Raw genomic sequence first — 22187 nt, 5'->3', positions numbered from 1 at the left:
CAACTTTCAAGCCATTGGAAGAATCAGAAGCATTATAAACAGAATGCGGGTCCAGATGTGCCAACAAACTTGACCTCCAGCTGGGAAGTGTTTCTCCTGAGAGATTTATCTGTAAAGGCTTCTATCAGGGAACTCTGTCATCTTTTAAAATGGTTTTTTATCGTGTCCATACCTAAAGACAGAGGATCTGAAAGACCCTGGTATCTCAAAACTAGGAAAATGGGTCTCCCCTAATGTACATGATGTAGAAATCAATTCAGTATCAAAATGACATAAAAGCAACTGGTCTAATAGGACAGAAGTTAAAGAAAAGCTTTCTTAGAATAAAGTGAATGAAGAATCAGCATATAGCCTTACCCCAAATTGTACTGCGTGTTAAAACTGTAAGAATGGAAACTGTTAAAACGAAACAAAACAGAGGCGCCTGGGTGGCTCAGCTGCCTTGGGCTCAAGTCATGATCTCAGGGTCCTGGGATCGAGTCCTCCATCGGGCTCCCTGCTCAGTGAGGAGCCTGCTTCTCCTTCTCCCTCTGCCTGCTGCTCCCCCTGCTTGGACTCTCTCTCCCTCTCCGTCAAAATTAAAACAACAACAATAACAAAAGAAACCTCTCTCTCTATCTCTTTCTCTCAAAAAAGTAAATAAAATCTTTAAAAAAAAACCCATAAAAATAAAGCAAACAAAATAGGACAAAATTCCCCAAGCAGAAAACAAACAGTAACACAAGAGTAAGAACAAAAGGCAAATTGAAAAAAAAAAAACCCTTAAGCTGGGAGAGAAGTTCTCTTTTCTGTTTGAGTTGCGCGTGAAAAGGGTCTTGACTTAGCGCTGTGCTGGCCTGACACCGAACCGAGTTTTATTAAAACAGTTCCTTTGGGTTGTCTAAGCTGAAGCCCGGAGGCCAGTCGGGCCTGGGCACCAGAATCTAACGAAAGTACCAGTCAGTGCTCTGGGCAGACTCTCTTTGCCATCAAATGACTGGAACTTCTGTGCTGACTCAGATTTTGGCCAGACCCCTTCCTTTATCACCGAGACTTATCTCGAAGGACACCCCAGCCCTTTAGGTAAATGGCCATTCGGTTTATCGGCCCTCCCGATGTGTCAGACATACCTGAAAACACAGGATTCTCATTTTGAGACCACTTAAAACAGGATTGCAGGGCGCCTAGATGGCTCAGTCGGTTGGGCATCTGCCTTGGGCTCAGATCATGATCTCAGGGTCCTGGGGATGGAGCCCCGTGTCAGGCTCCCTGCTCAGCGGGGAGCCTGCTTCTCCCTTTCCCTCTCCCCCAACTCGTGTGCACTCTCTCTCCTGCTCTCAAATAAATAAATAAAATCTTTAAAAAAACATGATCGCAGAATAAGACAATGGAATGTGCTTAGGTGTGTGTTAGGCATAAGGAAAACTACAGGGTTTTAAAATAACAATTGCACAATATCATGGTAGCTGGGCGGAAAGAAGGCAGAGCCTAAAATGTGGGTTCATCCCCTTTTTTAAAGCTCTATTTATATATTTATTTGATAGAGAGAGAGAGGGTGGGTGGAGAAGCGGAGGGAGAGGGAGAATGCCCAGCAGACTCCCCGCTGCTCACCCAGCCCTAGGTGGGTCTTGATCTCTTGACCCTGAGGTCATGATCTGAGCTGAAACAGTGGGACACTCAACCCACTGAGCCACCCAGGTGCCTCAGGGTAGGTTAATTTCTAAAACCAAATAGTCATACCCTAAAGATTCCTTCAGCTTTTGTCTATCCGGAGGACGACTCTGCTGAGAAAGTATTCTCCGTTGGAAGCATCTTAAGCGCTTTGAGTATCTCATCCCACTCTCTCCTGGGCTGCGACATCTCTGCTAAGACCTCCGCTGACGGCTCTGTGGGGGCTCTTTTGTATCAGAGAATTGTTTTCCTCTTGTTGCTTTTAAAATTCTCTTTTGTCTCTAAATTAAGACAGTTTTATTATAATGTATCTTGGGGAAGATCGTTTTGGATTGAAATTTTGGAGTGACCTCTGAGCTCTGTGAACCTGTGTATCCATCTCTCTCCCTAGATTTGGGAAATTCTCCACCAGTTTTTCTTTAAATAAGCATTCTATGCCTTCCCTTCTTCTCCTTCCCGGACTCCAGCGGTACAGACGCTGTTTCTATAAATCCCATATGCTTTCTTCATTCCTTTTCATTCTTCTCTTTGTTTTTTTAGCTTTTGCTTCTCTGATTGGATAATTTCAATTGACCTGTTTGCAAGCTCATGGCTTCGTTTTTTCATTTAAGTCTTCGTTCAAATTCTCTGTTGAATTCTCAGTTTAGCCATTGTATTCTTTAGCCCCCAAACTTCTATTTGGTTCTTCTTTTATATTTTCTATCTCTTGGTTGAACTTTCCATTGTGTTCTCATATTGTTTTCCTGATACCATTAAATCATTACCTGTGTACTTTCAGCCCTCTGAGTAGCTATAGAAGAAGCATTTTGAACTCTTTGTCAGGCAGTTCCTGGATCTCTATTTCTTTGGGGCCAGTTCCTGGAGGTGTGCCTTGTGCTTTTGCTAGTCATGTTTCCCTTATTCTTCATGATCACTGTAGCGTCGAATGGGTGTCCGTATGTGAAGATGCAGTCACCTCGTTCAGACTTGGTGAGCTGATTTTGGTGAGGAAAACCTTTTGTCTGTGGGTGGGAGCATGATGCGGCATGCTGTGATACAAGGTCTAATGGCACAGGGTGCCAAGTGTGGGGGTGGGTGTCAGTACCAGGTCCAGAGGGGAAGGAGGTCTTTTTGACTGAGGCTGCCAATGTCCATTGCATCAACAACTCTGTGGCCCTTAGTGTGTGTGGGTCTGTGGTGGTGGCCAGGGCTGCTGGGGTCCTCAGTAGGCCCAGCAAGCAACTGGGAATCAGGGTAGGCAGCTATGGGGGCTGAAGCTGGTGTTACGTACCCACTGGGCTGTTAGTTGCGGGAGCAAGTGTAGACACACTTATAGTGGCAGTTGTAGGGCAAGTGGCAAGGACTGGACACAGCCATGGGCACACTGGCAGCTGCGGGGACCTTGGCTGTCAGTGCGCACTCTTGTGACCGCCATCTCCCACTGGGCATGTGCAAGGCTGTGGCGGTCCGTGACCCGAGTCAGGCTGGTAGTGTGCAAGTACAGACTGAGGGACTAGGCAGCTGCTGCGGCAGAGGCGGGGGAGGGGGCGAGAGAGGTGTCTGTGGAGGGGGTTTGAAGGGGGAGGGGAGTGGAGGGGGAAGGGGAGCAGGGACTGGGGCGGGGGAGTGGAGGGCAGCGGGGTCTTGGGAGGCTTGTATCTGGGATGTATATGGAGCAAACCTAGTGAAATCAGCAGGGGTCTGTGGGGCCTGTGCTGGCCACTGGCTTCTTTCTTCCTTCCCTTCCTTCCCGTCCTTCCTCCCTTCCTACTTCTTTCTCTTTTTTAAATTTTTATTTCTTTGAGAGAGGGAGAGAGAGATCATGAGCGGGGAGGAAGGGCAGAAGAAGAGGGGGAAGCAGACTCCCCGCTGAGCTGGGAGCCCGATGTGGGCCTCCACTCCAGGACCCTGAGATCATGACCTGAGCCGAAGGCAGACACTTCACTGACTGAGCCCCCCTTGCCCCCCCAGCCACTGATTTCTTGAGTGGGAAAAGTTGCTGGGTTTGTCCACAGAACAGATCCCTGGGCACCATGGTGGCTCCTGCCTTGTGGCTGTCATTGGTGGCCCCTGTTAACTTCGTTGTTTCTAGCTGTCCCTGTGTCTCAGCTTTGCCAAATGGGTGGGGTGAAACCAAAGCAGGTCTTTGATGGGGTGTCCTGAAAGGCTGGGGAAGCTCCCCACTTACCTCCTTCTTCCTTTCTCAGCAAGGGGCACCCTCTCAGCTGGGGAGCTCCCTCTTGACACCGGGCAACTGGCTCCGGGGCTGGAGGGATGCCGGCAAAATGAGGCTGTCTTCCTTTATTCCTGGGTGTGGCTATTGTCAGGGTATTTGCTACACCGTGTCGCTGAGATTCCTTAGCTGGACTCTGACAGCTCCCGGAGCTCTTTTATTTATGGATAGTTATCTAATGGTTGATCTTTGTGGGTGGGGTTGGAGGCTGGCGTGTCCTACGCTTACTGTATGTGTGACTCTCTGCAACTTTCTTACCCTTGCTGAGCCTCAGTGTCACTTTTTTTTTTTTTTTTTTTTTTTTTTTTTTTTAATGAGTGAGAGCACAAGAGAGGGGCAGAGGGAGAGAGAGAATCTCAAGCAGATCGAATGCCCAGACGCGGAGCTCGATCTCATGACCCTGGGATCATGACGTGAGCCAAAATCAAGGGTCAGACCCTCAACTCTCTGAGCCACCCAGGCATCCCCCACCTTGTACCATGTGAATAGTAATGGCACCTTCTTCCCAGGCTGCTGTGTGGGTTAAGGGGGTATGAAGGCAATGCCTGGTGCAGAGCAGGAAACGAGCACATCCCAGCGAGTTTGCTTCTTGCGGGTCATGGTCGTCGTCCAGCTGGCTAGCTGTTCCTCATCGTGGCCTCCTGCTGGCCGAGCTGATGTTTAGACCATAAGCCAGTTTCTCCATCAACCAAGGAAACTAGGAATCATTCAGTGTGGAGAGCCGAGGTCATACCCCCTGCAAACTGGTCCGCGTCTGACTCCTGACTCCATCCCTTCCTGGTTCTGTGATCTTTGTGGAGTCCCTTCAGCTCTCCCTGTCTCTGTAAACTACGACGTCACCATGATAAATGGAAAAATGTATAGAAATGGAATAAGCCCATGTGGGTGCTTAAGGCATCGTACTTTCTTTCCCTGTTTCTTTCCTTCTTGAAGGGTCCTGTGAAAGAGACCCCAGCTGGGTGGCTTAAGTGTTCACATTTACTTTTAACCTAAAATTAATCCAGCCCAATGTCTGTTAGAGCTGAAATCACAGACTTCCGACATCACAAAGTTCAACTTTCTGACTTTTGTTCCAAAATGATACAATATGCACACTGCATATTTGCGGTGAAACTTCAAAACACTATAAGGCACATAGAATGAGATGTACATCGTACTTTTCTTACTGGAGTTAATTCCCACTAATAGCCTGATGTGTAACCTTCAAGATGCTTTTTATACGTTTACATATTGTAATTATACATTCACAGACAAATGCATGTAACTTTATATATGTAAATAAATAAATTTATTTATATAAATTGTGTATGTCTCCATATTTCTACATAGCTTTGCAATTTTCTGTCAGGGGCGCCTGGGTGGCTCAGTAGGTTAAGTGAACCACTCTTAGTTTCAGCTCAGGTCATGATCTCAGGGTCATGGGATCAAGCCCCATGTAGGGCTCCACGCTTAGCTTGGAGCCTGCTTAGGATTCTCCCTCTCTTCCTCTCCCTCTGCTCCCCGCCCAAAAAAACAAAGAGAAGAAAAAGCAAAGAAACTTTGTCATATAAAAAAGGCCTTTTCATTTCAATATTTTAAATTTATCTCTTTCGATTTCACTACTGCAAAAAACCACATTGTAGGTATCAAATATAACGAAGTACCAACCATTCTTTGTAGATGACTAACTTCCTTCTGCTTGTAATATTTATCTATAACAAACAATACCATACCCTCATACCTACATATAGTGTACACATATGAGAGTATTTTTATGGGGTAGATTTAAGATGGGGATTACTAGCTCAAAGGTTATGCAGTTTCTACATTTTCAGAGCTATTGCTAAATTTCCCCCAAAGGACTGACCCAGGGTAAGTTCTGCTAATAGGGTGTGACAATGATTATTCCTCCCCATCCTCCTTCATCAGTTCCACATTCTATAAATCTTGTTAATTTTGCCAATCTGATGGGATCAATATGATACTGTAATTTTTGTTTGTGTTCTACTGAGTTAGGACAGACTTGGACAATTTTCTTGTGCTCTGGCTCTTTGATTTTTCTTTACGAATTGCTCTTTCAAAATATTAGCCTATTTTCTCTGCCTTTTGAAAATGATTTGTTGGGTTTTTCATTTTTTTATGAATATTGATCTTTAGTTTGTTACATGTATTTCAAATATTTTTTCTTTTTCCTCTTTTATAAAATTTTGATCATGGTGCTTTTCTTTAGCTCCTTTTTCATCTTACAGAAATGTTAACATGTTACAGAGTAAAGACTCTTGAGGGCTTTATTTTGGTCTTAGATTTTCTGATTTTTTTTTTCCAAGATAAATTTTCTTTACTCCAAGTTTACATAAATATATTTTATATATTTACCAATATTTTCCCTTTTAGAACTACAGGCCATTTGAAATTTATTTTTTTAAGGGCCATCTGGGTTGCTCATTTGGTTAAATGTCTGCCTTTGGATCAGGTCATGATCTTGGGGTCCTGGAATCACGCCCCATGTCGGGCTCCCTGCTTCTTGGGAAGCCTGTTTTTCCCCTGCCCTCACCCCACTCTTGTGCTCTTTCTCTCTCAAATAAATAAAACCTTAAAAAAAAAGAGAAACTTATTTTTCAGTATGGGCGGGTACTGAATCTGGATTTTTAAACTATAAGCAGTTATTTAATTTTACAAGTGTAACTTATCCTTTAGTCTTTTCTGATTCCACTGCGATGAATGACACCTTTGCTTTTTCACCTTCTAAGTTCCAGAAGCCCCAGAAAGCTTACGTGATTTTCCTAGAGAAACGCTTCTCAACTGGGAACAATTTTGTTTCCAGGGAACTTCCTGGCCTTAATCTGGAGACATTTTTCGGTCGTCACTACTAGGGGAGGTGCTGCTACTGACACCTAGTGGTAGAGGCCAGGAATGCCGCTAAACATGCCGCAAGGCAGGAGGCAGTCCCCTGCAAAGAATTTCCTCATTCGCGTCATCGCAGAATATGAATACAGGCCTGAGAAAAAAATTCTACTTGGAAAAGGTATATGAACATGCTTTACAATCAGTATTTAAAATTGCTGGCTTTTGGGGACGCCTGGGTGTCTCAGTCGAATAAGCATCTGCCCTGGGCTCAGGCCATGATCTCAGGGTCCTGGGATTGAGCCCCGCATGGGGCTCCCTGTTCAGTGGGGAGCCTGCTTCTCCCTCCTCCTCTGCTCCTCCCCCTGCTTGTGCTCTCTCTCTCTCTTTCTCAAATAAATAAATAAAAATCTTTAAAAAAAATAAAATTGCTGGCTTTTTAAACTGTTGATAATTCCTCCAAAAGTAGTTTTGCTTATGAGCTAATAATTACCATGATGTAGTGCCTGTTTTCCAGGTGAGAAAGAATGTGACTCTTGGCACTGATGTTCTATGAGATGTTCCTTATGCTCCACCACTGAAGCATTTTATTCTCACCCGCTCTAGAACACATCATTTGTTCCCCTGGATGACACACGCACAGACTAATGTGTGCTCTTTCCAAAGTACTGGCTTTGATCAGACCAGGCGGGGCTGAAGTTTTCCCAATTGACTTTACCTCCCATATTCGTGGAAATTAGACTGAGAATCATCTAATAGCTGATGCTGACTTCAGTTTCTACCCTAGACTGGCTGAAGCAGGATCTCCAGGTTTGGGATCCAGGGATTTGTATTTTTATCACCCCCCAGATGGTTCTGGGGGTGAGCTGGGTTTGGGGGGGGTCGCTGCCAGGCTGCACTCACAGACTGCCTGCCCGCAGGGAGAGAATCACCCATCGCTGTGGGGCAAATTCTTCCAGAGTAACTCTGACCTCGGAAGGGAATTTAGTCCCGAGGGTAAACTACGACTGGAGCTTTCAAGGTTAAAGTTTTCCTTGTGTTCACCAGCATCAAAAAATATAGTAAAAAGATGATTCATAATAACCACGACCTCTCTGAGATTTTAAAATATATCAGGGAAAACCACGGGGGTTGAAGAAACAAACATGTGGGTTACTCATTTTTATGGCTGTTAATGATAGCTTGCGTTGGTTCAGTTTGCTTTCATCTCAAAGGGGATTTAAACATTAATTATCATAAATCTGGGTTGCATTTAATAAACAAATATAGCTAAGCCTAGAGAGTAAGATCACACGGATTTGGTGTGCATGATGCCAAGAAAGTGCTGCGTGTCACCTAATGCCGCCCATGGAGGCGGTTCTCAAATAGTCTGATAAAAGGACCGAGAAGTTTAGCTTCCAGGGTCACTCAATCCAAGATAAAAGAGGTCTGAGAATAGCCCCAAAGGACTTGAACTTCCAAAATGGCTTCAATGAGACCATTGAACTTGGCAGTTAGAAAGCAACAGCAGACGGTTGTCTTGAAGACTTTAGACTTTAGCATTTCCAATTCTTTTAGCTTTTAAGAGATCCATTATATGTAATATTAAGATGGTTTCCTGGAGAGCGTGTCAAGGAAGGAAGAGAAATTTGAAGTGAATAATCGACAAAAATTCAGTATATGTTTGCAAATCATGAAAGAAGATATTTGTGATGAAAGAATTAGTTAAAAAAATAAGTCCGGGGGCGCCTGGGTGGCTCAGTGGGTTAAAGCCTCTGCCTTCGGCTCAGGTCATGATCCCAGGGTCCTGGGATCGAGCCCCGCATCGGGCTCTCTGTTCAGCGGGGAGCCTGCTTCCCTCTCTCTCTGCCTGCCTCTCTGCCTGCTTGTGATCTCTGTCTGTCAAATAAATAAATAAAATCTTTAAAAAAAAAAAAAAAATAAGTCCGAGCCCTAGCTAAACATAGTTCCCTGCTGTGCGTGGGGGGGGGGGCGGCATTTTGGCGAAAGAAAGTGAAGGGCAGGGGGTGCCTGGGTGGCTTAGATGGTTAAGAGTCTGCCTTTGGATCAGGTCATGATCTCCAGGTCCTGGGATCGAGACCCACGTTGGGCTCCCAGCTCAGCAGGGAGTCTGCTTCTCCCTCTCCCTTGTGCTCTCTCTGTCTCTCTCTATCAAATGAATAAATAAAATCTCAAAAAAAAATGAAAGTGAGGGACAGAATCCAGAGCATGTCTGAGGACCCTGTAAACCCCAGGGGCCTGGTAATTGATGTCTATCAATTGATATCCACCTGTCATCCTGGTGGTAAAGTCTGGCTGATGATTGGATAGTGTTGCAAAGGAGGGGTATTTTTTCCCATGCATATTACCCACAGGGAAAATTAGGGGACCCAAATAGCTCTGGTCTGAGCACTGACTTCTGCCTCCTTCTGAAGCCACATCCAGAGTGCATGCATTCTGGGGTAAGGGGTCTGGGCTAGTGATTGCAGGTTTATGGTCTTTGGAGAACAGCAATCAGGAAAAGGAGGGGTCTTAGGACTTTCACATCTGTTATAAGTCAGCAGGCCAAGAAGTGTGAGTATTAAACTTAAAACTACCTAAAATTTGCGAACACATTTATACAGGTAAATAAAGCTAGTAGTCATCAGATGTAGGATTCAACCACTCGAGAGTGCAGATGAGTAATTTAGGAGCTATCCAAATCAGTGCCTTTGTCCCCAGCTGTATTTTTTCCCCTAATTAGGAAAAATCTCTACTTTGTTTTGTCATAAGGCCTGAAGTTCCACTGATAAAAAGGAACTTGGTTAGTGAGGCATTCTAGGGAAGTGGCGGGAGCACTGTAGTGGGAGTCAGGGTCTGGGGTCCCTGGAGAAGCTAGTTTTGTGACCCCGGGGAATTCACTTCCCCCGTGTAGGCCCTGGAATCTATACAATTCTGTTGAAACCAGATCAGAAGTTCTCGAACTGTTTTGTTGAAGTCTGGGTTCTGTAGAAGGGCTGCGAGAAGTCTGCCAAGGGAGGCTTTCAATTTTGTTTTTGAACGTAATTTTACTCATTTAAATAACTTTGCTTCCCAGGTAATCGCAAATGTCTATTTGGATATCAAAGTTCACATAAGTAGCCATATATTCATTAACTTATGCTACAATGTCCTATGCTATCTTATACAACTGAAGAGAGTTGAGGTTGTTTGAAACCGCTTAATGGTTTAACAACAATTATGACTTTTAAGTACTTTCGTGTGCAGATGTTATCATACCATTTAACTCAACATAAAGCCAAGACTGAGTCCCTGGAGTACTGTGGCTTCTAATAACTCCTAATTCTGAGGATTATCGAGGTAACTTTATCTTTACCACTTCATAATGGCAGAAGGTCATAAAAGTGAATTTTATCTGGTAAACTTAGACTAACCATCTACTATTCATTGATTTTACATGTGTTGGAGCCTTAGGTCCTATTTTTTTGTTTGAAAATATATATATATATTTTTTTTTTCCTGAAACTGTTTAAACAGCAAGGGGGAGACGGTTTCTATAATCTTTCCTCTGACATTTTAAATTTTTAAATTTTTGAATATATTTTAATGGAGCCTGACATGGGGCTCGATCTCCAACCCCGAGATCCTGACCTGAGCCTAAATCAAGACTCAAGACACTTAACCGATGGAGCCAGCCAGGCGCCCCTAAGTTGATTTTTTAAAAGTGATCACATTTGGGGCACCTGGGTGGCTCAGTGGGTTAAAGCTTCTGCCTTCAGCTCGGGTCATGATCTCAGGGTCCTGGGATCGAGCCCCACATCTGGCTCTCTGCTCAGCGGGGGGCCTGCTTCTCCCTCTCTCTCTCTCTGCCTGCCTCTCTGTCTACTTGTGATCTCTGTCTGTCAAATAAACAAAATTTAAAAAAAAAGTGATCACATTTATAGGAATACACATATTGAGGCTGACGAAGACCTAGAAGATCAGCTAATTTATTTCATAGGTAAAAAGGCCCAGAAGAGGGAAACAACTTGCCCAAATATTTAACATCAGCTTCCGCATGATGAGGGCTAAGGCACGCAAGGCGCACTGTGGAATGCAAAGGGAGAGGAGGAGGAGAGAGGAAGTAAGGTAGAGACAGCTCCCTCTGTCACTTCACTGGGATTCAGGGGACGTCCTAGCCACAGCCCCTGGGACACTTTAAAAGATTTAGATAGGAAGTGTCTCTGGATTCAGAAGTTGGTTCTCCTTCCTATGAATTCTTGCTTGAATTCTGCCCATGTCCAGAACGTAGCAGCCTACCTAGCCCTGTTGCTAATGTTGACATAGATCATTTCTAGAAGATTCTCCCCAAGGGTTCCTGCCTTGAAACATTGATTTGATTGTCTATAATATGCCTGGTATAGCTCATCAACAGGGAATATGAAGCCTCTCCTTCCTCACATCAATAAACACCAAACAAATAAACAACAACAACACATCCAGAAACTGTACAATCTTAAAACAAGGTCCCTAAAAATATAGAAAAAAAATTTATTCCTGCTTTTTCAAACCCACAGTACACCTCCTGAATGACAGAACAGCTGAGGAACATGAAAGACTGGAAGTATCATTGAGTCTCTTTAAAAAATTTTTCCTAAGGCCATTTTTTTAAAGGGTAAGCAGGGGCCCGTGTGGGTTCAGTTTTGGAACCTGGAAATCCCAACTGAAACCTCAAGGACACCTTGCAAGGAGTCCCACCTAGCAGAGGCATCGGGAATGGTGGAACCTGACAGACCTGGGTTCAAATCCCAGCTCTGTTCTCACCAGCTGTGCACCCTCGGGCCATATTCTGATTTTCCCTTTTCTTATCTATATATGAATAATAACACCTTCCTTGCAGCATTATAGTAAAGCCTAAAACACACACACACACACACACACACACACACACACACACACGAGTGTGAGGAGCACAGCAATGTGCCTGGCATCTAGAAGCTACTTAATATGTCATTGGTATTTATTGCCATTCTTATCACGAGATTGAATACCAATTTGTAGGCTTGACGCAGGGAAAACCGAAAAGAAATCAGATTATTCGGACATTTTCTGCCTCACATTTCAGTTAAAATACATAATGAGCCCGAAGCAGGCGACCTTGACCGCGGACCACAGTCTCTAGCAGCTCGGGTTTGCGAGGCTGGGTGCGGGCAGAGTTGCCTGATCCCCGCCCCGTACTGGGCGGCTCTGGTCGCCTCTGGGTTTGCCAGGACAGCACTTGGCAAGGAGGATATCTGGAAGTTCTGCCCCTAACAACCTGGGTAGACAGCTGAGGCAGAAATTGACTTTGTGGCTTTACAATCTGATCATCCGTGTTGACTATAATGCACAGGTCTCTTTCTGTCTGAGGGCATAGCCTGCGACTTTTCTGATAAAGGCCAAGACTTTGGAAAGACCTTGGAAGGAGCTTCCCAATGAGCCACAATGAGGGCTGTCCACCTGCTACACCTTTCTGCAACCGGAAAGCACTGACCTGAGAAGTATTTATAAATTACCGTAGGAAAAAAAACAAACCCTCACCTATTTTTTGTCCTCTTTAGGAATTACTCCATTTCCAGAGCATCTCTTTCTGCCCTTTTTCTTTCTCCAACACAAGGTCAAGAGGAAGGCAAGCATGTTCTCTCGTTTAACACATATAATAGGAAGAAAGGAGACTCTTCTCACTCTTTTCCCCAAAAAGGTCACTACTTATTTCCCTTTCTTTTATTCACTCAAACTTGCAATTAATTCCAGAATTAAATATATTTTTTAAAGATTTATTTATTTGAGAGAGAGAGAGCACAAGCGGGGAGAGGGAAGGTCAGAAGACCAAGCAGACTCCACTCCCAGCTTGGAGCCAGACATGAGGTTCCAGCTCACAACTGTGAGATCATGACCTGAGCCAAAACCAAGAGTTGGATGCTCAATCGACCGAGCTGCCCAGGTGCCCCCACAATGAGATATTCTTCATTCAGAAATTTATTTCTAGGGGCGCCTGGGTGGCTCAGTGTGTTAAGCCTCTGCCTTCGGCCCAGGTCATGATCTCAGGGTCCTGGGATCGAGCCCCACATCGGGCTCTCTGCTCAGCGGGGAGCCTGCTTCCCCCTCTCTCTCTGCATGCCTCTCTGCCTACTTGTCATCTCTCTCTCTCAAATGAATAAATAAAATAAAAAAAAAAAGAAATTTATTTCTAGGACCCATTGGTGACAAACAGAAATAGCATCAAATAGCCAGGTGAGGGAAAGGTAACCAGAAAATCTAGTTCAATCTCACAGCAGAATACTACTCAGTCATTACAGATCTATTGCAGCAAGATAGTAACATGTTCACAATATGTTTCAGTGGGGAAGATAAAGGCTACTAAATAATATTTACTGTATAGAAATAAGACCAGAACAAAATCTATCAAAATGTGAACCAAGTAGCTTTTGGCGGTGAGAATTTTGGTTATGTATTATTTTCTTTGTTAGGATGGTAAGGATTTTGGTTATTTATTATTTTCTTTGTTAGTGTCTATTTTCTAAAACGTCTGTAATAAACAGATTTTACTTTTACAGTTGAGCAAAACCAAAATAATTTTGTTTGTTTGTTATTTAATCTAAGAGACTATTTCCAAGCCAATTTTAATCCAGAGAAAGGCAGTGGAGTTTGGGAGCAGAAAGAACCATAGGGATGGCCTACCTCAGGGCAGGGTTCATTTGCTGAAGGAGGGCTGATTCCGGAATGCTGTTGTCCAGCTCGAGGACTGAAGCAGGAGAGGAGGCTGGACACTGGTCACACGGAGCTTCCCCTGTCATCTGACAACCAGCTTCACTGCCTCAGGCCCCAGTTCTTCCGCAGCCGCCTTAATCTCTGGCTACCTTTCTCCCCGCCGAGCCAATGGAGCTCCTTAGGCACTGTTTCCCCAAGCGTGGGCTAGACTCCCCTTCGGCCTATGGGAGGTTTTAGCTGCTACACAGGCTGCTAAATCATTCAGGGGAATTAAATAAGACAGAATCACAGGATGGGAAAGTCCGTCCCTATTGCCAATGTAACAGACGACCACAGAAGTTATGGTTTAAATTCACGTACCTTTATTCTCTTATTGTTCTGAAAGCCAAGACCAAGGTCAGGGAGCTGAGATCAAGGTGCCGGTGGGGCTGCATGCTTTCTGAAGACTTCTGGAGAGAATCTGCTTCCTTATGGTTCCCAGCTTCGAGGGGCTGCCTGCATTTCTCGGCTCCAAGTACATCACACCATGTCCAGGTGTTCCAGGGTGTATTTCCTTTCTCTGACTTTGACGTTCTTCCCTCCTTATCATAAGAACCCTTGTGCTTCCATTGGGTCCACCCAGATAACCCAGCATAAAATTCTCACCCCCAGTTTCCTAACGTAATGACGGGTACAAAGTCTCTTTTGCCAAAGAAGGTAACACGTTCGCAGGCTTCTGGGATCAGGACGCAGACATCTTTGGGGGCCCATTTTACATCCTACCATGTCTCCCTGCCAAATTTCTTTCAACCTTCTGGGACACAGGGCTGGCTCGGTCAGTAGAGCACGCAGCTCTTGGTCTCAGGGTTGTAAGTCCAAGCCCTGCACTGGGTGTTGACATTATTTAAAAATAAAACCTTAAAAAAAAAGTCTTTTCTTTCAACTTTCTGAATGTCGCAAGGCAAGAATCTAACTTTGGTTTATGTCTTTGTTTCTAGCCACTGCTCATCTCCCTGGCAAAGAGCGCATTTAACAAAAGAAAAGAAGTTTTTAAACTCTGGTGCCCTGACAAGTCATGGCATCTGTTTTGTCACCAATTATGTTCTGTACTGTTATTATGTTTCTGGCGACTTTCAAGTTTTGGCAAATTATACCTCTCCTTCCATTTATAGTAGCTGCAGGAAGTTTCTTTCTTTCTTTCTCTTCGTCCTTCTTTCTTTGGATTTTATTTATTTATTTGAGAGAGACAGAGAGAGAGCACGAGCAGGGGGTGTAGGAGAGGGAGAAGCAGGCTTCCTGCTGAGCAGGGACCCCAATGTGGGACTCGATCCCAGGACCCCGGGATCATGACCTGAATCGAAGCAGATGCTTAACTGACTGAGTCACCCAGGCACACAAGCAGGAAGTTTCTTTAAAAAAAAAAAAAAGAAGAAGAATTGATTCTGAGACTTTTGAATAAGCAGTATTACGGATGGCATGCGGATATAGCAAGCACCGTGAATGAGAAATGGGAATGACAAAAGCTCAAGAAATATTGCCTCGGTAGAACGCCACCCTACTTAAAATTAGGGAAGAGTTTGGACATTCAGGGATGACTCTGCTCCTTGCTTAGCTCTGCACGAGGCCTCCCTTGAGGAATGTGATATAATTTCCTTTCTGCTTCCAGGTTTCTGGCTGGCTTAGACCGTGGAGCCCACAACTCTTGATCTCAGGGTTGTGAGTTCGAGTCCGACCTTCGGTGTGAGGATTACTTAAAAATAAAAATCTTTAAAAAAATGAACCCAGGGGCGCCTGGGTGGCTCAGTGGGTTAAAGCCTCTGCCTTTGGCTCAGGTCATGATCCCAGGGTCCTGGGATCGAGCCCCGCATCGGGCTCTCTGCTCAGCCGGGAGCCCGCTACCTCCTCTCTCTCTGCGTGCCTCTCTGCCTACTTGTGATCTCTCTCTCTGTCAAATAAATAAATAAAATCTTAAAAAAAAAAAAAAGAACCCAATTTCCATTCTGTGTCTTTGACAGTATGTTCCCTACATTCTCTATAGAGGATGGGTCAACAAGATTGGGATTCATTCAGGGTCATTCATGGGTCAACAAGATTGGGATTCATTCAGGAAGAATGCAAATCAGCAATGGAAATTTGGTGGGGTATGGTTTATTGGGCATGGGCTATGGTCAAATCTCCTTGCAAGTCTTGCTGAGAGCTGAAGGTAAGTTCCTGTGCTCATGTGGTTCTCTCTCTGGTGGCTGATGACAGATGAGGACAATTTAGACAGGAAAGAGCTAGGTTCATAGGAAAAGGAACCAGAAGGTGCTTTAGAGTTCAAATAGTCCAACCCTTTCAGCTTGGAGGTAGAGGGGAGAGGGTAAGGATGGAGGAGATGGCAACGGAAGGGTCAAGGAACTTTTTATGGTGAAGACAGTTTTCCCTCAGAGACTTTACCAGGGATTTTTCCAAGAAGCTTTCGGGGTGGGAACTTCATCATTTTTTCCCTGCTGGCAACCCCAGTACCACGAGCGTCTCCAACCACTTGCCAGATTGTCTCAGTGATGGGCGATACAAAGCTAGGCTTTAACTTTCTCTCTGTTAAAATCACATGTCTTAGATTATTGGTCTTCTCTTAATAAAAGATGATAAAATGGTTTTTGTTTACCTTTTACGTAATCTGCCTCAGAAGCAAATATTCTGCGTCTTTTTAAATACTTCCTATACTTCACGTTGTCTTTATCAGATCTTTGATTACTTAGACTGAGTTTTTTCAATATGAAAAGAGCTAAGTGTTTTGCTTGTTTGTTTGTTTGTTTGTTTGTTTTTTGCAACTAGAATTTCTTCCTATATTTGCCTTTTGAAACCTTTAACTGTTGGAAATAAGGATATGTAGTACACCAATGCCTAAAATTCCATTTAAAGGACCCACAATATTAAACAATGTTTATAATATTTGCATTTTTCTAATTTTCTATCATACTCATGTACTTTGTAGTAATATAAACCATATTATCTTACTAGAATATTGAAACCTATGTAGTTTCCTTATATCCCTGTGGCAAATCTCGTTGCGTAGGTAGTTAGCAGTTTTTCCTTTCTTCCATCCCAGTCCTGATTTGTTGGCCTCTGTCTTCTGTGTTTGGAGCTTCGTTGCCCTACATGGCTAATGAGATGTTTTGATAGAGTCCAGGACCAGGTGTTTTTACCTATAGCAGAGTTTCCAGAGATCTTTCTTTGGGGAGGGGTGATGGTGGCAGGGCATGGAGGTCGTTTGCAAGTGTTTATCATTTTTTAAAAGATATGGAACGCTTCATGAATTTGCAAGGTGTTCTCCCCACAAGGGGTCATGCTAATCTTCTATTGTTCCAACTCTAGTGTATGTGGTGCCCAAGTAAGCACTTAAAATGCTTATTTTGATGAAACTGAAGGGCAAATAGTATTCCAAAAAAGTTAACTTTTGTCCCCACTCAGTTGATGGGTTTAGTGAAGGAAGCAATTTGCACACAGATTAAAAATGACAAAAACAAAACAAAACAACAAAACTAACAAATAAACAGAAACAGAAACAGACCTATAAATACAGAGAACAAGCCAAGAGGTTGTCAGCGGGGAGGGGTGAGAAGATAGGCAAGGGGCATGAAGCAGAGTGGGAGACACAGGCTTCCAGAGACGGAACGAACAGGTCCTGGGAATAAGAGACACAGCGCGGGGAACAGGGTGCCTACAATACCCCTGGACGGTAACAGATGGGAGCTACGCTGGTGAGCATAGCATAAGGCACAAGCATAAGGCTAGGCTGTCGAGTTACTATGTTGATACCTGACACTGATGTAGAATTATGTGTCAACTACGTTTCAATCAAGAAAATTTTTCAATGGCAAACAAAGGTAGGAGTTACTGAAAAAAAAGTATTGGTGCCTTTATGCTTCACCGAAATTTTTAATGATGGCACAGTATTATTGTCATGCTTCTTTTCATTTGGACTGGCTCTGTAGGGGCTGCGATGATGCTGATGGAGATTTTGATGAGATCAGAGCCCCTGTCACTCTGTGGTACTGGCTGGGGGGGGGGGGTGCGTTTCATAACCGCCAAGGTGTGAGTACCAGGAATCTGTTTTCACCGGACCCCAAAGCACTTCTTAACTTCTAAAATGGAATGAGAACCACACGGAGATTTTGCAATCTCTCAGTATCAGATGAAGATAAGAGTGAAGTCAGTGGAAACGCGGAGAAACTGACATTTCCCCTCAGGGCCATATGTACTGCGAGTGTCTGCACAAAGTGTCTGCACAGAATTCAGCGTCGGGTGGGACTAGCAATTAATTCAAACTGACGAACCCGGGTTGAGTGTTTTCTGCGATCAAGTCACCTTGCTAAGCACTGGAAAGTTAAACCGTAAAGCCCCAAACTTGGAAACAACCCAGAAGTTCCTCAGAGTGAGAAGTACCCACTCAGTGGGTAAATAGTTAAACTACAGTGGGGCCACTCCCTGGATATTTCTCAGCACTAAAAAGGAGCAAATGTGATACACTTTAACAGTTAACAGTTTGGATGGCTCTCAAGCGAGTGAAACAAGCCACTATCAAAAGGTCACATACCGCAAGATTCCATTTACACAAAGTTACGGAGATGTAGAACAGATTAGAGCTTGTGCAGGTTAAGTTCAAGGAGGGCTGGGGAGTGATGGGCGTGGTTGTTAACAATGCTGGGAAAGCTCGAGGGAAATTTTTGTGGTGATGGGCCATTCTGTATCTTAATTGTGGTTGTCTTACACAATCTACACCCGTGATAACACTGATCTCACACACACACACACACACACACACACACACACACACACACACACACACGGGAGGGCATAGCAAGGTCTGAATAAGGTCTGTGGATTATACCAAGGTCAACTTCATGGTTTTGAGAGCACGCTATAGTCATGTAAGATATTACCTTTGGGGGAAACAATGAAACGTATGTGGGACCTTTCTGTACTGTTTTTGCAATTTCGCAGCCATCTATATTATTTCAAAATAAAGATTTTAAAAAGTTAAAATATTTTTAAGATTTTAAGAAACACCTAGCTCCTTTTCTCAAGCTACGTTGATTAGGGAGATAGACTAAAGAGATAATTCAGGAGATAAAAAGTGATTTAGAAGAAGTATTCATTTGGGGGCATGAAGTTCAAGGAAATCTTTACAGAAATGGTTGTGTTTGACCCAGATTTGGAAGGTGTGGATGAGCTTTGCATAGAAGGACTACGGGGAAGTGGTCAGATCTGACCAAGGCCCTGGGTGGTCAGATAACTTTCTTGCTCTCGGATTAGTGAGTCTTGAGAAGCCATTATTTCAGTCCAGTCTCGCCTCTCTGAAACTAATTATACCTCCTCAAAGAAATTCACCAAAGACTTTACATGTGACATGGAGTTGTACTAGAAATGAATGTTATTATTTACCTTGTTCTATACAAAATATTAATGGGATATTCAGGCTTGAAAAAGTAGAGTTCCCCAGTGAGTCTGTTATGGGGTTGTGAGTTTCCTGCTTTGGGTAAATGTCAGGGTAAGAAAAAGGAGAAACACTGTCAAATTTTCGATAACTTTATATTACAAAGTCTATAACCAAGTTCAGCGTCAGTGGATTGTTAGATTCTATGCTTCCTTGGAAGCGATCCTGGTATTTCAGACAAAGTGATGAAAAATGTGTTATAATTGACCCGACTAGCTATCTTCTACTCATCTAAATTTTTTATCCAGCCTATTGAGATCTAACTGACATAAAACATTGTGTAAGTTTAAGATACACAATGTGATGATTTGATACACTTATGTATTGTGAAATGTTTACCACAAATAAGATTAGCACATCCTTCATCTCACACAATTACTCTCTTGTTGTTATGGTGAGAACACTAAGCTCTCACAGCAACATTTAAACACACAATACAAGATTGTTAACTATAGGCGCCATGCTGGAATAGAGCCGTAGAACTTGCCATCTGAGCTAAAAGTTTGTGCCCTTTGCCACATCTCTCGATTCCCCCTCACCAACCCCCCACCCCACAACCACCGTTCTACTCTGTTTCTTATGAAAATAATTGAGATCATGCAATGCTTGTCTTTCTCTGACTTCTCTCACTTAACATAATGCCCTCAAGGTCCATCTGTGTTGTCGTAAATGGCAGGATTTCCTTCTTTATGGCTGAGTATTATTTTACTCTGTGTATGTGTATGTGTGTGTATGTGCATGTGTGTACCACATTTTGTTCATCCATTCATCTGTCAACGGACCCTTAGTTTGTTTCTATATTTTGGCTGTTGTGAATGAATTTTTTTAAAAGATTTTATTTATTTACTTGACAGAGAGATCACAAGTAGGCAGAGAGGCAGGCAGAGAGAGAGGGGGAAGCAGGCTCCTTGCTGAGCAGAGAGCCCCATGCGGGACTCAATCCCAGGACCCTGAGATCATGACCAGAGCTGAAGGCAGAGGCTTAACCCACTGAGCCACCCAGGCATCCCTGTTGTGAATAATTTGACAATGAACATGGAAGTACATATATCTTCTTGAGCTAGTGATTTCCATTCCTTTGGATATATACCCAAAAGTGGGATTGCTGGGTCATAGGGCAGCTCTGTTTTCTCATCTCAATTTGATGGTTAGCGTTTATAAAAAATACAACAACCTCCCTCCCCCCAAAAACCCCAAGGCATTTTCTCATCTCTTGCCTTAATTTTCCAAGTAATTGTGGTCTAGGGTAGTACAAACATGACTTTCTCCATGGTGTCACACTGATATTTATATACCATTTGAACACATTTATACAGATACATACTATTAGACATCCTGGATTAAAATCATGACTCCTTCACTTGTACAATCTTAGGAAAAGTTGGCTTTTATATCTCATTATTCTCTGTGTCTCATGTGTCCATAGTTCTATCCCATAGGCTTGTAAGTTTTAAATAGGGATTTCCTATAACACTCCTAGCAAAAAAATAAACTATTACTCAGACCTATCATAGTCAATGTATTTGCTACCATATGCAGAGCAAAAAACTAAAAAAAAGTAGTGATATTGGTAGAAAGTGGGGGGCTAACATACATTACTTTTAAAAAATGAACTGTGGGAGATATGTACGTGTATTGTCTATTTATGATTCCTTGAGGGATGTAAACAGTTTTCCGTTAATGACGTCTTCACAGAAGGTAAAGAACTTTTCCAAGTTTCCACCGCTCAGGAATCCAGAAACGGACACAAAACTTCAAGCTGCTCTTGGAACTCCGTACTAAATCCTAGAATCAACGTCTGGCATCATTCAGAGAATGAAATAGAGCAAGACTTGGAGTATTCCTAGGGCCCCTCATAGGCTTTCTGGAAGCTGCTTTAAATGTCATTTGGGTATAAGCAATAGTATAAATCCCACTTTGACCACGAAGACACTGCTGGTGATCCGTTTAACTTATCTTTAGGGCAAGACGCGAGAGATGTATTTCTCATGTGTTGTAAGTTCAGAATAATCAGTAATTCAGCATATCCTACCTAGTCCTTCGCGGGAATATTTCCATTTTGTTAGTCTTTTCCAGTGTGATGTTCTCTTTCCTGCTGGATGCGGGCCGCAGGTTATTTTCACGGCCTGTTTACGGATGACCCTCATTTCTCTGGCCCTGAGGGTGATTTCAAGTAGGTCATAAGATCACCGCCTCCCAAAATATATTCCCAAATGGCTGCCTTTACAAAGTCTCTCCTTCTAAGAAATTGACTTTAATGAGGAAAGAAAAAGGCCTCTTTGAACTATCTCCCAAGTGCATATTTCGCAGAGGTGAAAAATGGGGCCTCCCCTGACTGAGCGGGGAAGGGTGGAGATTTCTCGGCTGACGAGCAGCACCGTTGAAATAACTCCTAGCGGGGATGTCGGGTAAGGGAAACCCTTAGCAAGAGCAAATGAGTTGAAGGACACCAGAGAAGGCCTCCCTGCTGACCAGTCTCTTTCCCAAAGCCTCCCCTGGGCTGGCACGCAACGTTTAACCCAGAAGGAATTCCTTGCCGTCAGGAGTATGACTTCATCAAGGCTATGATTTTACTATACACTCGCTGGGGAGCGTCCAGGCCCCAGATGAAATCGAAGTGGTTCCAGTCAGGCAAGAGGTCGAAGTACCGGAGATTCCTGATTTGGGGGATTACCCTGGCCACATCCCGGAGCGTCACAAGGACGTCATGGCCACCAGCCCACACAGCAGTAGGCACCTTCATGGCGGTCAAGTCATAGAGCGGGGGACGGCTCTACGGGAGAGAGAGAAAGAGCGTTTGTGAGAGGAATCTCACGGCAACAGCTGGGTTCAGCTCCTGGGTTCAGCGTTGACTACAAACGCAGCTCTGTCGGGCACCGAGGGAAGTAGAAATAATGCCTGCGACGGTCCGTACCTTCAAGGGGTGTGAAGGAAGGACGCAAGATAGGTCAACGGACATTTGCCTACAGAGTAGGGTATGTCAGATGCCACTCAACGCTCCCCAAATACAACGGCAGTGAAGGTGAAGACGACACAACCTCTGCCTGGGGGCTTCTGAGGAAGAGGAATCATTGGAAATGACTCTGGAGGGACAGTTGGATTCTGTCACACAGGAATGAGGGTGAGAGGGAGCAAGAACACGCACGCCACGGTCAGGATGGCAAGCTGTCCAGAGAACCCCGGGACAAGACTGTGTGAGAGAATGCCGCAGGATAGAAGTTGGAGACAGATAGTCAAGGGCCAGGCTAAGGTATTTTGACATCTTTTAGAAGTTTGGGAGGATGAGGCAGGGTCATTTCTCAGAGCTCTGTCTGGGGGTAACTGTAAGGGCCATCCGTCTGAGATGCCTTGAGGAAG

At 44.0% G+C, this 22187-nt stretch overlaps 1 protein-coding gene across 1 annotated transcript in view; it reads right to left on the bottom strand.

The window, feature by feature from the left end:
- Positions 1–22187, bottom strand: part of LOC308355036 (uncharacterized protein) — a gene marked incomplete at its 5' end in the record, with an annotated part of 56030 nt that overhangs the window by 19666 nt on the left and 14177 nt on the right. Inside the window, one exon of the mRNA XM_080822943.1 lies at positions 21379–21603. Coding sequence (XP_080679069.1) covers positions 21379–21603 — 225 coding nt within the window. The remainder of the gene's footprint in view (positions 1–21378; positions 21604–22187) is intronic.

The sequence above is a fragment of the Martes martes genome (genome assembly GCF_963455335.1).
Source record: "Martes martes genome assembly, chromosome: 14".
In the NCBI taxonomy this organism is placed as follows: Eukaryota; Metazoa; Chordata; class Mammalia; order Carnivora; family Mustelidae; genus Martes; species Martes martes.
The sequence above is the reverse complement of the archived record's forward strand: the minus strand, read 5'-3'. Positions and strand labels throughout refer to the sequence as shown.